This window comes from Euphorbia lathyris, chromosome 9 (genome assembly GCF_963576675.1).
Source record: "Euphorbia lathyris chromosome 9, ddEupLath1.1, whole genome shotgun sequence".
Taxonomy (NCBI): domain Eukaryota; kingdom Viridiplantae; phylum Streptophyta; class Magnoliopsida; order Malpighiales; family Euphorbiaceae; genus Euphorbia; species Euphorbia lathyris.
In genome coordinates this window covers 73,518,353-73,535,725 of record NC_088918.1, presented here as the reverse complement: position 1 = coordinate 73,535,725, position 17,373 = coordinate 73,518,353, and the positions used below count along the sequence as shown (strand labels likewise).

General features: G+C 35.5%; 1 protein-coding gene and 1 pseudogene across 2 annotated transcripts; both read right to left on the bottom strand.

The window, feature by feature from the left end:
- On the bottom strand, positions 1 to 4,811 carry LOC136206520 (E3 ubiquitin-protein ligase At4g11680-like). 2 transcript variants are annotated; one of them, XM_065997596.1, is made up of 5 exons: positions 4,180 to 4,811; positions 2,457 to 2,576; positions 1,325 to 1,453; positions 601 to 895; positions 1 to 483 (listed from the first exon to the last, which is right to left on the bottom strand). In XM_065997596.1, the coding sequence occupies exons 1-5, from the start codon at positions 4,719 to 4,721 to the stop codon at positions 322 to 324; spliced, it is 1,248 nt and encodes a 415-aa protein (XP_065853668.1). In that variant the 5' UTR covers positions 4,722 to 4,811; the 3' UTR covers positions 1 to 321. The 2 variants fall into 2 exon arrangements, with proteins under 2 accessions (XP_065853668.1, XP_065853669.1); XM_065997597.1 differs by lacking the exon at positions 1,325 to 1,453 and having other exon boundaries at positions 4,180 to 4,805.
- Positions 4,812 to 5,082: 271 nt separating this feature from the next.
- Positions 5,083 to 5,196, bottom strand: LOC136207874 (5S ribosomal RNA; annotated as a pseudogene).
- Positions 5,197 to 17,373: the final 12,177 nt, after the last annotated feature.

Below are 17,373 nucleotides of genomic sequence, written 5' to 3'. Positions count from 1 at the left end.
GATCAAGGGTAGGAAAATATTTATTAAATCCGCACCAAATAAGTGTTTGAATCCATTTCTTCAACAGAGCAACTTGCATTTATATATATGTACACTCATCACAACTATATTTTAAAAAGACTAAACATTCTATTTACAGACATCTCCTCGTTTTTTTGGGGATGCAGGTAAGGAACAAAATACAAACTTTGAGATTTTAGAAAGCTCCTCCCACCTTCTTATTTTTCCCCTCTTCCGCCATTTCAACCATATCAGTATCGTTATATCAGGTTCCGTACAACTCACTCGGGTAATATGGAGGAGCCTCCAAAGATGGAATTATCAGGCCAACGTATCGCCTTTGCGAATGTTCAATTTGCAGAGGGGACACGTGGCGTTAATACGAAGCCATTTGCTAATGCATCCACAGTGAAAATGGTGTTTACAAGGAAGAACATACAGCTCCACTCCATCTATGTATCTGGACAGGCAAATGCAGCAATCCTGGAAATAAAAACAAAATCGATATTTTCAGGCGGATTTCAGAAGTTGTATTGTAACGTGTTTCTGCATTTGAAATGGAAATGCTAGTAAGAAAATCCACTAAGTATAGATGCTTACGGAATCCTCTGGACGAAGAGGAAGTTCAGTAGCTAGATCAGTGTTGCTTGGCCCTAGATTTATTAGGGGCAATTTCTTTTTATCATTATCCGACAGCCTCAATCGATTGTTGTGGCAGTATCTATACTTGGGAAGACTGTTGATATCATCTTCGCGTGCGCCTTTCCGGATTGCAACAGCATATGCTACTGCTAGAATTGGAATGCAGCAAAAAGCAACAAAGAAAACGATACATGCCATTCCAATGCAGAAGAGAATAAAGAACACGTCGAAGGCCAAAAACACCACCGTCAACCTGCATTTCACCGAACACACGTTATGTGCTTGTAGTGATGAAAAAGAAAGCAAACTAAGAAACCATAGCATCTAATGAGAAAACTTCATGATTTAACAATGACCAGCTACGTCAAGAAAATATGTTGACTTTCTACCATTAGTTAGGGTTGTCAATTTCTGACACGGTAACACGATATACAGAAACAAACCACTTAACACGATTATCATTTTTGTATCATTTATATCATATATAATCGTGTTGAATATATAAATCACATAACATGATTATGATACAATAACCCGTTTTGACACTCTTTCATGCACGCTCGGATCTAAGATAATCACATGTGAAGCATTTATAATGCTCATCAAAGATCAAAATAATCCGTTATAAACATTTCTAAGCCGTTTTTATTTAAAAAGAAAGAAGGTTGTAAACCTGAATCACCTAATTGCAACAGCAAAGGCTACTGCTAGAACTGGAATGCAGCAAAAAACAACAATGAACATGATACATGCCATTCCAATGCAAAAGAGAATAAACAACACGTTGAAGGCCAAAAATACCACGGTTAACCTGCATTTCAATGAACAGGGTTTAGTTGTTAGGTTTCATGTTCTTGTACTGATGAAAAAGAAAGAAAACTAGAAACCATGGCATCTAATGAGAAAAATTCATGATTTACCAATGAACTGTTACATCGCGAAATTATGTTGTCTTTCTACCATTAGTTTCATTCATGATCGGATCTGATTTCTGAAGGCTAAGGTGATCGCACATAAGTGAAGCATCTACGATTCTATAATGCTTACCAACAACAACAACAAAGCCTTAGTCCCGAAATGATTCGGGTCGGCTAACATGAACCGTCATACGAAACCAAGAAATCAAGTCGTGTCAACGACATAAATTCTCTCCCTCCACTCCGTCCTATCCACTACCATATTTTCCTCACCCAATAAACTCATACCACTCTCAATCACCCTCTTCCAAGTTTGCTTAGGCCTTCCCCTACCCCTCACCATTGCATCCCTTTGCCACTTTTCAATCCTTCTAACCGGCGCAACAATCGCTCTTCGTCTTAAATGGCCAAACCACCTTAGTCGTTTTCCCATAGATGGAAAATTAAGCAACTACAACAAACATTTCTAGGCGCTTTTATTTAAAAGAAGCTACAATTGATACACAAGGTAGTAAACTTGAATCACTCTGGATTCCTCATTTTCCTGGATAAAGGGCCAATTCAGCCCTTCAACTTGACACGCAAGGTCAATTGCCCCCAAATCAACTTAAGGTATCATTTGGCTCTTGGCATTTTGTGTTTAATTCGTCCAAAATGACGTGTGTCAACATAAGAAAAAACACAAACCATATGTTGACACATGTTAGAGACTGCAATTTGCTTCAGGAATAAGGATTATTCATCATATATTAGCAATCTCTTGATCTTATTAGGAACCTTTTTTTTAAAATGCAGTTAGAATGCAGCCAAGTAAACTGCAAGTATCATGAAAGTAAAACAAGAGAAAAGGCACTTAAAATAAAAAAGAAAAATGAAATTATAGATGCGTGCTCTCACCAATATAGACGAGGAGAAACTTGCAAAAGGGCTTGCCCCCCTACAACAATCCAATAAAATCCAATCACCCACCAGACGGAAGATATCAGTGTATTAATGGACTCCAATCGTTTAATAATGCTGAAAACAAAAAACACAATGCTATTAGATTTAATCTACTTCAAGGATGCTTATAGAACATAAAAGAGCCAGAGAAAAATAAAGGCTTTGTCAATAATGTTTTCAAGAAGAAACAGAAAATTACAGACCAAGTAGGTAACTCTGAATTGGAAGGATCAACTTAACTTAAATCAAATTGCAGGAAATTCTTTGTAGGGTCCTATAAAATACAACATTCAGGTTTTTTTAAGTCTAGGATTCGACCAAATTATACAATTACAGATGCAAAGACTTGAATATATTAAAAGTAACCTACATAATGGTTTGGAGCTTCTTAATTATCAGTTTTTCAATAAAATACCCCTTTAAACGAGGCTTCGATTGTCTGAAACAAGAACAATATTGAAATAGCTGCCTGTGTGCCTCCTTTTTCCAAATATATACCAGTGAATACTCGTTTAATCCAAGCTAGGAGCTCGTTCAAACTTCACAAAGGGGAACCCTCATTATATCAACAAACCATAAGGGGCGACTTCACCCCAACTAATGCCCATAAATAAAAGGTACAATATAATTGCCTAGCCTAGAATTAGACTTCAAAAATCAAGAATAATAGCTGCGGATGTTCGCATATTAACTATTACGTAATACTGGGAACAAATCCACTAGAATTCCACTTTAGGACTTTTTAAACACATTGAAAGAGGAAAGAAAGAGAACACAATGGCAACCTTTCTCATTCAGCCAAAACAATTTGAGAGATGGATGGTGAAACTATAAACAATGCTAACAAACATAATTTTTCAGGAAACAATGCTCGATTCCGTAATCTTGAAAAGCACTATCAATTAATCTGAACATTGAGCTTTCATGGGATTTTCCAACTCAACAATTTTAGCACCTATAAAGCTTGAATATATAGAAGGATGAACAATCTGATCCAATTCACACCAACCATATCTATCAGAAAGAGCAAAAGTGGTGAATATAAGTAGTATCCTTTCCATTTTACATTTCTATCTAACAATTGTAAATCGCCAATGCAGAGATGCACAAAATTGTCAATCATACTCATTTAAAGAAAGGATAAGATCCAAAATTCCCTTTATCATTTTTGAGGAAATGCAAAACTACAACTAGCTACCAAATGGTAAAAAAATTCACTCTTACACATTTCCAAGCTTGATCAAATCTTTACCTAACTAAAGGAAAATTTGAATAGACTGATTTGACCATTAATTGACTATAAAATCAAACCTTCCAAACAAATTTATCCATAGACTAAAACATGTTCGTGCATTTTAGCAGGCTGTTTGTAACTATATTACTAAAAGATCAAACAGTCTATACATAATTGATGCATTTTGAGCAAATTTGGAACTTATTCCTTAAATTAATGCATTTTGAGCTATAAAATTGACATCACAATGGATCAATACACTAAAACAAACAACATTAAACAAATAGGCTAATTTTAACTTTCAATTGTAACAGCAGCATCAACTGCAGTAGTATCTTACTGAAAAAATTCCCAGTATAAAAAGTTCGAAAATAAAATCAACACAAAATCACGGAAAGAAAAAAGAACAATGAATCAAAATCAAAATTATGCTAAAATAGATACCTAATTTGAGCCTGCGAGGACGAAAGCCCGTCATTATCCTGATCATTTCTCCTCCTGATTCGATACTGAAAATAGACGAAAGCCACATGAAAAAGACACTGCAAAGAGTAACCCAATACCCAAAATCTCAAAGGGGTGGAGGGTCTTTCTCTAGTGGCGGAAAATAACACGACAACTGAGACCAGAACGAAAGCCAAATTCCATATAAGGTCAAGCACCATTACGGGCTTGGAATAGCCGCGGCGGCTACTGTTGTTAGTCTGGGCATCAGTATCGTCATCAAGAGCGTCCAATCGGGGATCTGCGCAGTCCCCAAAGAAGATCGTGTGGTGTGGAAGGGAGAGAGCAGTAGTTAAGGTTGGGTGGCGAAGGAGAGAATATGTGGACCCAAGTCCGCCACGATTTGCGGCTTGTTGGTCCATTTTTGGGCAGTGGGAGACGGAGGGAGAATTACACAGCTTGAGAGTGGAGGAAGTGGAGAAGAAGAAGATGGATTTTGGGTTAGAAGTGGTGGAATTCTGAGAAGAGGAAAGTAAAAACATTAATTTAGTCAAAAAGAAGATTTATTAATTTTAAAATCATCTTCTTCAATTTATTACTCATTCACTCAAAACTTAGCCATTAATGGGTATTCTGTAAATTCTTAATTGAAGTTTGTAATTTTGTTCCATTTGTAGAGATTTTTCTTCTTCTTGATAAACTAAGGTGCAATGAACCGAAAATTAAATACTCAAAAAATAAGTGATTATTAATTTAATTAAATAATTTAAATGGTTATTAAATGCATTTAAGTTAAATAAGTGTTTAATATTTTAATTTAAGTGATTAAATGGATTATCAAATAAAGTTTGTATTTTTTTTTTTAATGAAAGTTGGGACGCGAGGGCAGACAGGTTTTGGGGTGCAACACGAGGACTTCCCAAGAGATCACTCATTTTAGTACTACTCTCGACCAAGCATGTTTAACTTCGGAGTTCTGATGGAATCCGGTGCATTAGTGCTAATATGATCCGGTTGACAAAAGTTTGTATTCTTTTATCCCTACCTTTTTTTTAGTATTCCCCTCTTTATTAGTGTTCTGTCTAATTAGCGTTTGTCAATTATAACTCTTTCATTTATATTTTTTTCCGGGTTTAGCAAGAGCAAGAGCGAGAGCGAGAGCGAGAGCGAGAGCGTATTATCTTATACGTCCATAGATCTACATGGTTGCACTAGTAGAAATAACTTAAATCTGATTGATCGAAAAAAAACCTAAATGATGACAATTGGTTTGCAGCTGCTTTAATGCAGATTTGAATTTAAGAAAAGTATTAGATTTGTAGTCTTTTTATTTTGGCTTAATACATCATTTACCCCTTGAACTTGTCTGAAAATGTTGATTGGCCCCCTAAACTTTCAAAGTATCCCGATAGCCTTCTGAACTTGCAAAAAAATATTCAGTTGGCCCTCTGAACTTGCGTAAAATATAATCAATTGATCACTCGGTTGCCAAAAAATAAGTTAAACACGGAAGATGTATTCCACGTGTCTTAGAATATTATTACATAATTCAAGAATAAAGTAAACATGAAGTTATTACTTACTCAACTATAAACCTTGTATTCTCTAATATTACAACCGCAATACCCCGATTTTGATTGTTTTACTTTTTTTTAAGACATTTGCAATACATTTTCTGTATTTAAGTTACTTTTTTACAACTGAATGATTAACTGATTACATTTTGCGCAAGTTTAAATGGCTATAATTGAACATTTTATATAAGTTCAGGAGACTATCAAGACACTTTAAAAGTTTAGGGGACCAATTAATTTTTTTGGATAAGTTCAGGAGACAAATGATGTATTTAGCCTTTTATGTTAGTTGTATTTTTATGGCTTTTTTTAGCTATTATAGTCTTATTCTTCTTTTTGTGAATTTTATATAAGGATTTAACCTATTTTTATGTGAAGTTTTCCTTACCATTTTTATGTTGTATTTATATATTTATATATAATGAATTTTTTTATGTTGTATTTATATATTTATATATAATAAAATGATATAAGCATTTTTTGTGAAGGGGTTGTCAAGTTGAGTACAGATGGCTCCTGCCTTAGTAATGGCAGAATTGCTGCTGGTGGAGTTCTTCGGGATGCTGGTGGCGCCTGGCTGGCTGGGTTTACCCATAACTTAGGTACGGGCTCCTCCTTTACTGCGGAGCTCTGGGGGATCTTGTCTGGCATTAAACTCGCCATTCGCATGGGTGTTAAAAGACTTTCGGTGGAGTCTGACAATTTGGAGGCTATCAACAGGATTTCGGATAGACAGACTGTTTGTCTTAAGAGTCAGAATCTCATTAAAGCCATCTTGAGGCTTCGTCCTGCCTTCGATTCTCTTACCTTCTCCCATATTTATAGGGAGCTAAACCGCGTGGCGGATTGCTTGGCAGCTGCTGGACATAGGGGGGATGTTAGGTGTTTCTACCCTTTCCGTTCCTCCTTCTTTTCTGTTACCTTCTCTTCTTGAGGATAGGATTGGGGTCAGTCTTCCTAGACTGATCTCGGGTTAGGTTTTTGTTTGTTTGTTTTTTTTCTTCCCTTCTTGCCAAAAAAAATATAAGCATTTTTTATATAAAAAATGGTGATATGCAGATAGGATCATACTTGAATTTTTTTAATCAATTTTAAACTCGATTTGTATTGTAATTCTATATTTAAAAATTAATTAAGAATTTGATATTAACTTCAGTTAATTGAAAATATTATATGTGACATGATTTTAGGCCTTGTTTGATAAAACACTTAATTACTTAAATTAAAGTGTTCAACACTTATTTAATTTAAGTGCGTTTGATAACGGTTCTTTATCCACCACTTAAATTAGTTAATTAAGTTAAAAATCACTTATTTTGATAAGTCAAAATATTTAACTTAACATTTTAAGTTAAACATTATCAACTAATATTTTTATAAAAGTTATATTATTCAATACTTTCAACACTTATAATATTCGGTATTTATTTTTTCAGCACTTAATTTTCAGTTTTATCAAACAACACCTTAGCCTTAGATTTTTAAATTCATTTGTGCTAATTTTGCCTTTCTTGTTCCTTTATTTTTTCATATGTTATGTCCATATAAAGGTCTTCTTAATCATGTAAAATAAGATTATTAAGCATCATGCCCATTTATTGCTTTTTGACTTTATTTTTATTACAAATAGAAAGTGGTTGAAACCGGATGAAAATGAAAGTAAATGAAATACTATCTATTTGATAATTTATCTTAAAAGGTATGAAATACAATATTAAAAATGGACTAATCACTTCTAAAAAAATAACAAAAAAGACGAAAAAAATGATAAAGATAAAATGTTCCTATCAACCTCCTAATATTTAGAGGACGTTTGGTTCGCACATTGGTAACGGAAAAGAATTCAGAAAGGAAAACAATGATAAAATCGATCTGTTTAGATCTGTCCCATAAATGGAATGCATAACATGTTTTGTCTTTTTTTTTCAAACTATATAATTGAATTTGTTTTAAATAATTGACCTATTTTTATGATTAGAATTGTCTTCAATATCACTTATTGATAAAAAAAAAAAAAAGATAATCTAAAATATCACTTCTTGGCAATGCCAATACTAGCTACATGCACCAAAAAAAAATATCAAAAACAAATAATATATCTTAAACAAAAAAATGCAACCTACTAGTCATTAAATATCATGACACTTCAATACCTAAACAACTTAAGTATTTTCATTGCCATTTTCACCAAGAAAACTTTTGCCATTATTGACTTTCAAAGTATTTGGACACTTGGAAAAACTCAAGTGCTTGTGTGGTTGTGCAGCAGAATTTCAGCTACTTCAAAAGCTTAGTCAAAAGTTACATTTTTTGCAATCATTTTATTCAAATTACGCAATCTCATTTTTCTTTTTGTTTGTTTATCTAGTACTAATCGTTGAGAATTATGTAGCATTTTTCGAACTGTATACCGCATCAAATGTAGCAATACAGCACAACTAATTAAGGTAACGTTAAATCAAATAAAATCATAAACTCTTATCTTTCTCAAGGAATGACCAATACGTGCTATTTCTATACAAAATAACATCAACAAAACCATTTCAATTGTTAACTGAGAATAAATTCAAACAAAAATAATGAGAATATTGTAATTGTTATTTGTAAATGAAAATCTCATATTCTAAAAAAAAACATGCAACTAACTAGAAATGGGAATTAATGGTCAAAACATATGGAAGTAATTAGGTCAAGTAAAGTTTATAGCATGACAAAAACATTTTCAGATTAGAAAGTGTATTAAACTAACATAAATAGGCAGTGGATGGAACAAAACATTACAATATTAAAATCATATGGAACAAGCCTAGTTATTAGCTCATTTTTGTAACCAACCTATGTATGGAACAAGTAAAAATGTCTCACACCTGTGTATGGAAGATGAACTGTTATCGTCTTTTGAAAATAATATTTCATCTTCCAAACATTATATTTTGTTCATCTTCCATACGGAGGTTGGTTATTATTCATCTTCCATACGCTAACTTAAAGTTTTACTTGTCATCAAGTAAATGATTTTAAGAGATGAAGGATTAAGAAACTAATAAACAAATCTCCTGGTTTAACTAAGTACAAGTTTCTGAACTTGAAATTTGATGAAAAAGTTTTCAGGGGCATCAACGAAAAACGTAAAGGTTAGTTGCACGCTGATGCTTTGGTTATAGAGACAGAGATTGAGGTTTACACTATCAAAATGATACTGAGTGAAAGGATACCCTAAAGGGCCATGAGATAATTTAGCCCGACCGACTAGACAAGCGAGTTAGATAATGATGGAAGGAATATGGTAGAAGGAAAAGATTTATGTATTCACATCTTAGAGTTTCTATGTTTCACTTTGAACACTTATGCATTTGTGCGTAATTGTGAAAATAGAAAAGTGTAGAGATCAGAGGAAGTTACAATGGATGTGATGATGTAGAATCTACGATAAAGCATACAACATGTGGCGATCCGTGTTCAATAAAAAAGATTATATATCTTTAACGAGTGTATAATACTGGGTTTGTTATATGTTTATCGAGACATTATATACCTCCAACGAATGTATAACACTTGGGTGCTTGTTTGTATGTCGGACATACGAACTATTTGCGAGTATGAATGAGCATGAGAATAAGGAGGAGGAATATGTTCCATCACGTGTGAGTGGGAGATGCATGAAATTTGACATGAGCCAAATAATTTGTTCGTAACAGAAATGAGTGGGATACATTTAGGATGAGTTAATGTGTTATTAGGTTAACCGTGACTACTCCAATCATATAAGCATACCTCATCTCTCTCCCTACACGCCCCTGTCCCCTTTCTCTTCCTCTCAATCATTTTTTCTTTGTTCATAAATCATCATATCTTCTTTCGATTAACATCAACGTAGTTGATTTGTGATCGATAATACGCGGTCGTGATTTTATTCTTTTACTGCAATCTATATAAAGGGTTTTGTACGTTACAAGAGGTAACCCGAGAACCCATTTATATTCGATTTATATTTGTTATAATACCAAAAATAAACTAGAAGTAATTTAACTCTTAATACATTCATATGAATTCTTGTAGTATCCTTATGTTAAAGTTTGGAATCCTATTATTTAGGATTTGTTATTTGTTAGGTTGGACCTATTCTTAAGGCTGGTGGAGTTTGTTTCATTTTCTGTTTTGCTGTACGTTATACTTATCTTTCTCTTTTTCTGTTTTTGTAATGCTTCAAATAGCATTTGCTATTGCTGAATTTATTAAGTTGAATATTCCAAATATCACACTTCTGATTTTGTTTAACACTTGGTATCAAAGCCTGCATCCATGCCCTTATAGAGAGTTCAGTTTGAGTGAAACACAAACAGTTTTTGTTTGCGTCAAACATAGAGTGGGAGAGAAAGCGTTCACAATGTTTGTAAGAAAAGAAAAAGAGAGATGGCTGAGAGTAGCAACACAAATGGAAAATTTGCGCAACCTGCGATTCCCAAATTTGGTGGGTACTACGAACACTGGGCAAAGCTGATGGAAAATTTCCTTCATTCAAAGGAATATTGGGGCCTAATCGAATAGGGGATATTGATTCGGTTTCAGTAGGAACTCAAGCGAATGAAGCTCAAATGGAGGCAATAGAGGAGCAGCAGTTGAAAGACAGAAAGATTAAAAATTATCTCTATCAAGCTATCAGTAGAGAAATTATGGAGACTATCCTCAATGATGATACCTCAAAGCAGATATGGGACTCCATGACGCAGAAATTCAATGGTTCCATAAGGGTGAAGAGAGCTTAATTGCAGACGTTAAAGACAGAATTTGAAGTTCTCGGAATGAAGGAATGAGAGACAGTTAATACATATTTCGAGCGAACTCTTTCCATTGCCAAATGCATGAAAGCGTGTGGAGAGATCGTGCAAGAGAGGGAAATAACGTGGAAGATTCTCAGATCCCTGGTGCCAAAATTTAATTACGTTGTTTGCTCTATTGAAGAGTCGAATAATGTTGACACTCTAATAGTCGATGAAATTCAAAGTAGTCTGCTTATTCATGAGCAGAGAATGAAAAATGTTGATAGGGAAGAATAAGTATGATGGAAAATAGGCAAATGTTTGGCAGCGGAAATATAAATTTTTAACGTATTTTCTTTAACCAAGATCCGTTAATCGTTATTTCATATAAAGAGGGATAAAAGGAAATACCTTTCGAAGATCTATCTACTGTTGCAATCGAAGTGCCCTCAACTATTATTCCGAGTTCACGAGCACAAAACAAAAACACAATTCAAACGAAGTTAGAACTCAACCGTAAAATAGCAATCAAAGTAGATTGCCTCTAATTAATCAACACAAGATCAAAGAGCAAAAGAAAGAGATGAAAATCGATTGATCGGAAGCAAGCGGTGAATAATTGATCCACTACAGTAGGGGTCGATACTCTCTCCCGGGTTGGTATGTGTGTGTCGAAATTCACACTAAAAAGGGGTTTATATAACCTCTTCCAACTAAACCCTAGTCAGATAGAATTAGGTTACTGAATAAGAATTTAATTCGGAATAAAACTCTTATTATTATTATCTATAATTATATCTGAATATAAAGATAATAATAACTTATTAATAGGATAATAATTAGAAGTAATTTACTCTCATCAAACCTCCTGACTTATTTATCATATAATTAATTTAATTCAGAATCATAATCTAATTATAATTGTTAAAATTAAATTAATTTCTTATGTGTTTTGACACAGAAATCGCCCCCCTTGTTTACTGGGCCTTAGTGGACTCAGTTGGGCTTCCGTCAATTAATTAACATCTGTTTCTCTTTTGGGCTCCAAGTCTTATGTGTGACCCATTAGGTTCTTATTGCTTCTAGCCGTATACAACTATTAAATTAATTTCTCAGAATTATATTTAATCTTTGTATAACAGAATGAGTACGCGAACTGTGATTGGCAGATCCAAAACATTCCCCCAGAGCTATAAGAAGACAGGTTGATTCTGTCGTTGACATTTCCGTATTAGTTACAGTATAATTCGATCCTTTATCAACTACATCCTTGAACGGAATCTTATGACTATGGATGATGTCAAGTCATATATAGCGAGACGTTCGTTTTACTTGTACAGGCCGAGTTAACTCAAATTAGATAGGTTAAGTGAAATCTGCATTTCAAGTCTTAAGCTATCACCTTGCAAGGATTTAGAGTTAAGTCTTCCACAAGCGATCCTTGGACGTATCTCCTATTTATCAGGAGTGAAAAATGCTCAATCCAATGTTAACTATCCTGCAATTACTTCCCGTGATACCCAACGTCTGTCGTACACACCCCAGAGTCATCCCAGTTATGGATCGTGTTACAACAGGATCAAAGCATCACATTCCATAATCCAGAATCACTAATTAACATTCTTTTGAGTCTGAGGATTACTTATACCTATTAATACCAATGAGATGAATAGGTGACAAGGATGAATCTACCCATCCTGTTATCTCAAGTCGGGTCCCTAATCCTAATGAACTCCATTCATTGGATCCACGTAACTGTCCAGATATTTGCATATCTGAAGCTTGTGAGATCAGCTCTCTGTCTCGACAGAAAACATTGTTACATGCAAGTCTCAACAGTGTTATGTCAATCCCTATTCAAAACATATCACTTGACTTGGGGTGGCTTTAAGTTTATTAGTTTATTATAATGTTTCATCTCACTTCATGCTTGTATGAACACTTTATAATCACTTTAAATAAACTTAGGGATTTCCTTTTATTAGACTTATTTAGTTCTTTAAAAGAGGTTGCCTTTATACAGTTATGAAACCATATCTTATTAAAACAAATGATATAAAGAACAATTCATTTACATTAGGTTTATATCCTGGAACAATTGTCTATAGGACACTAAACCCCAACATACACCCACTTGGACTAAAGCCAATTGTTTCTACAACTTATCCTAGTAGAACTTAGATGACGATCATGTACTTTCTAGGTTAAGGGCTTTGTCAACAGATCTGCAACGTTGTCCTCTCTAGGTACTCTTTCTATTCTCACATCTCCTCTTGCAACAATCTCTCTTACAAGGTGGTATCGCTTAAGGTAATGCTTGGATGCATTATGAGACCGTGGTTCCTTTGCTTGCGCAATGGCTCCATTGTTATCACAGTACAAAGTAATGGGATTCACAATGTCGGGCACCACACCAAGTTCTATAATGAACTTCTTAATCCAAACTGCTTCCTTTGCCGCTTCCGCAGCAACGATGTACTCTGACTCGGTCGTAGAAAAAGCTACGCTTCCCTGCTTGGAACTCTTCCAACTGACCGTGCCCCCATTCAAGATAAATAGGTATCCTGATTGGGATCTAAAATCGTTCTCACCCGTGAGATGACTGGCATCTGAAAATCCTTCTATTTTCAGATCCCCTTCTCCGTATACTAGGAACATATCTTTAGTCCTTCTCAAGTACTTAAGAATGTTCTTGACGGAATTCCAATGATCGTCACCCGAATTACCTTGATAATGACTCATTATACTTAACGCGAACGCTACGCCAGGTCTAGTGCAAAGCATAACATACATAATCGAACCGATTGCGCTGGCGTACGGAATTACAGCCATGCGTTTCTTATCATCTTCGGTTTTAGGACATTGATGATTGCTTAACTTTACCCATGTACCATTGGTAAGTTACCTCGTTTCGATTCAAGCATGCTAAACCGCTTTAGCACCTTTTCAATGTATGTAGCCTGTGAAAGACCAAGCAGTCTTCTTGATCTATCTCTATAGATCTTTATACCTAGTATATAAGCTGCTTCACCAAGGTCTTTCATGGAGAAGTTACCTGATAACCATACTTTCACCGACTGTAGCAGAGCTATGTCATTTTCCATCAGTAATATATCGTCCACATATAATATGAGAAATGTTACTGAGCTCCCACTAACTTTCTTGTAAATACAAGCTTCTTCGCAGTTTTGTTCGAAACCAAACTGTTTTATGGTTTCGTCAAAACGCTTGTTCCAGCTTCTTGATGCTTGCTTGAGTCCATAAATGGATCTCTGAAGTTTGCAAACCTTGGTTGCATCCTTCGATATGAAACCTTCAGGTTGCATCATATATACATCCTCAAGCAGGTTTCCATTTAGGAAAGCTATTTTCACATCCATTTGCCAAATCTCGTAATCATAGTGAGCGGCAATAGCGAACATGATTCTGATTGATTTGGACATAGCTACTGGAGAAAAGGTTTCGTCATAATCAACTCCTTACTTTTGACGATATCCTTTCGCTACTAACCTAGCTTTGTAGGTGCTAACTGTTGAAACACCTTTCCACATAATTTTGATTTGACAAAATTCTTTAAGTATAAATTAGAATACATATTCTAAACACACTAAGTTTAAATGCGTTGATTTATTCTACTAATGTGTTTGTTCAATGTTGAGTATAAATGTTATAAGTCATAAGGATTGGAAGGCCCAAGCCCAATACGGAAGCCAAGGCCCAAGTCAAACAACTCAGTACACTCGGCCCGCGTATGTCAAGACGTTGTCGTTTTGGACAAAAACGCAACTCAGCAAACGGAAGGATCTAGAAGACCTTCAGGAACAACTTCACAATGAAGCTGCTGAGTAGTCTCGACAAAGCGTACAAGACAGCAGACCGGCAGAGGAAAACTTCCAGACAAAGTGTTTCTTCTTTTAGCAAAGTTCAGATGACACAGTATGCTGTCCAGTTGACTTTACCATAAAAGGAGAGACCATCTGCTGTGCTGACCGAGGACAGAAGATACACGATTATGATTGGCCAAGAGCTCTATGCAAGTCAGGATGACAATGACATATAGCCGTTTCCCTCCAACGGTTATTTCGAAATTCGAAATGACCGAATGACCAGACGTCTCTATAAATAGTGCCATCACAAGCTTCACAAAACACAGAACTTGATCAAGCCATTACGCTGTCCAAATCTCTACAAGTTCTGCAAGCAAGAAGCAAAGCAAAATTCTTACACTACATTTTCATATCTGTGTAAAAGTCTAGAGTGATTGTTTTTCAATCATCTAAGGTGTTCTAGCAATTGTTGTTTAGGACAAAATCTTTATCATTTCTAGAAGTAGAAAGGAGAGGCTGAGTACTCGGTTTTAAGTACTCAGCGGAGAGATTAGGATTGAGTAGAAGTATAGAGGAAGGTACTCTTGTCATACTCAATTGCTGATATTGTAAAAGGTTTGAGGCTCTACCTTTAAAGAGCTCAGTAGAGGATTTGAAATCTCGAAAGTGTTCCGGGGACAGGACGTAGGCTTAGAAGAAGCCGAACCTGGATAAATCTGCTGAGTGAAGTTTTCTTAAACCTTAACTCCTTATTTATATTGCTTGCTCAAAACAAACTAAAACTGACCAAGTAAAAGAGGTCAAGCTGAGTTGTGCGCTACAAACGAGCAGGTTCAGGAATAGACTCTAAGTGCTATTTCCTGACCTAAGCAACGAAGCTGTCCTAGTCACTAGTTGACTAAGCCAGTGGCTTGCTGAGTGCTAAGCGCCGCTGTTTTATAAACTTTTCTTAAAGAAAAGAAATCTGCCCAAATTATTTTAAAAAAGGTAAAATAGTTCCTAACCCCCCCCTTGGAACTATATTTGCAACCTTACAAGGGACCAACACTAACCTTTCCATCCATGTCAGTCTTCTTCTTGAAGATCTACCTGCACCTAATGGGTTTTATCCCTTCGGGTGGATCAACCAAAGTCCACACTTGGTTGGTATACATGGAATCCATTTCAGAATCCATGGCCTGAAGCCGTGCTTTAGAATCTGGACTGGTGAGAGCCTCTTCGTAGTTTTCAGGTTCGTCGTCTAACACGGGAACCTCTTCATCATCTCCCACTAGAAAACTATATCTAACTAGGAGTTCACAAACTCTTTGTGATCTACGAGTAGATTTTGGCACTTGAGTCTCATCTAATGTGACTGTATCGGGTTCCTCTATCGCCTCTGTTGTTTCAGTTGGTGTTTCTTCTTCTTGAACTTCATCAAGTTCAATCATGCTTCCTGTTTGTGTCTCTTCAAGAAACTCTTTCTCTAAGAACACTGCATGCTTGGATACTATTACTTTCTGATCATCTGGATCATAGAAGTAATACCCCAAAGTTTCCTTAGGGTATCCTATGAAGAAACATTTATCAGATTTAGCATCCAATTTATCTGATGCTATACGTTTGACAAATGCTGAACAACCCCATATTCTCATGAATGAAAATATAGGTTTCCTACCAATGAACAATTCATATGATGTGGAACTGGCAGACTTGGTTGGTACTCGATTTAGGGTAAAGAGGGCAGTTTCTAAGGCATAGCCTCGGAATATCTTTGGAAGTAACGTTGTGCTCATCATGGATCGTACCATATCTAATAAGGTACGGTTTCTCCTTTCGGATACACCATTGTGTTGTGGTGTATAAGGAGGCGTCCATTGTGAGCATATCCCATATTCAGTTAGATAACTCAAAAAATCATCTGAAAGATATTCACCACCTCGATCAGATCGAAGTATCTTAATTTTCTTTCCTGTTTGATTTTCTACTTCATTCTTGAAGCATTTGAATTTCTCAAAAGCTTCTGACTTGTGCTTCATCAAATAAACATAACCATATCTAGAATGGTCATCTATGAAGCTAATGAAGTATCTGAATCCTCCTCTTGCTTGGACTGACATAGGACCACAAACATCTGAATGTATTAATCCTAGAGTGTCTGATACACGCTCACCTTTATTGCTAAAGGGTGTCTTTGTCATTTTTCCTTTTAAACACGCTTCGCATGTTTCCAATGATTCACAATCAATTGAATCTATAAGCTCATCTTGATGTAGCTTAAGCATGCGTCTTTTGTTTATATGGCCTAAACGACAGTGTCACAAGTAAGTTGAATTATCTAGCTTATGTCTTTTGGTATCAATTGCGAATACAGAAATTTTATCATCTAACACATAAATCCCATTTAATGATATTCCTGAAAAATAGAAAATCCCATTTCTATAAAACTCACAATCTTTGTTCTTTATTGAAATATGAAAGCCGTCGTCAACAAGACAGCTAATAGAAATAATGTTTCTGGACATCTCTGGAACATACAAACAGTTCCTTAATTCTATTACAAGCCCAGAAGGCAAACTTAAAACATAATCTCCAATTGCGAGCGCGGCAACTCTTGCTCCATTTCCTACTCGCAAGTTTATGCTTCCTTTCTTCAATTCCTTAGTCCGTTTTAGTCCCTGCATATTCATACAAATATGAGATCCACATCTGGTATCTAATACCTAAGATTCAGACTGTGAAATTGTATTTATTTCGATATAGAACATACCAGATGTTGAAGCACCATCTTTTCCCTTCTTGAGGGATGCTAGGTACTCCTTGCAGTTCTTTCTCCAATGCCCGTCTTTACCACAAAAGTGGCACTCTCCTTTGGGCTTCTTCACTTACTTCCCCTTAGTGGGCATGACCCTCTTGCCTTTCTTGGGATGTTTAGGATTGGGAGGGTTCCCTTTCCTCTTCTTTGATCCCTCTATGACAAGAGCCGGTATTGCCTTGTCTTTCTTCATATTGGGCTCAACTGTCTTGAGCATATTTGCAAGCTCTTCAAGAGAG

Bases quoted from the DNA above. Each gene is read 5' to 3' on its own strand.
- LOC136206520 (XM_065997596.1), bottom strand. From the start codon at position 4,721: ATGTTTTTACTTTCCTCTTCTCAGAATTCCACCACTTCTAACCCAAAA. The intron at 2,577-4,179 runs GTATCTATTTTA...TTTTGTTTTCAG, and splicing joins TCCTCGCAGGCTCAAATTAG to CATTATTAAACGATTGGAGT. The intron at 1,454-2,456 runs GTGAGAGCACGC...ATTGAAATGCAG, and splicing joins GTTTCTCCTCGTCTATATTG to GTTAACCGTGGTATTTTTGG.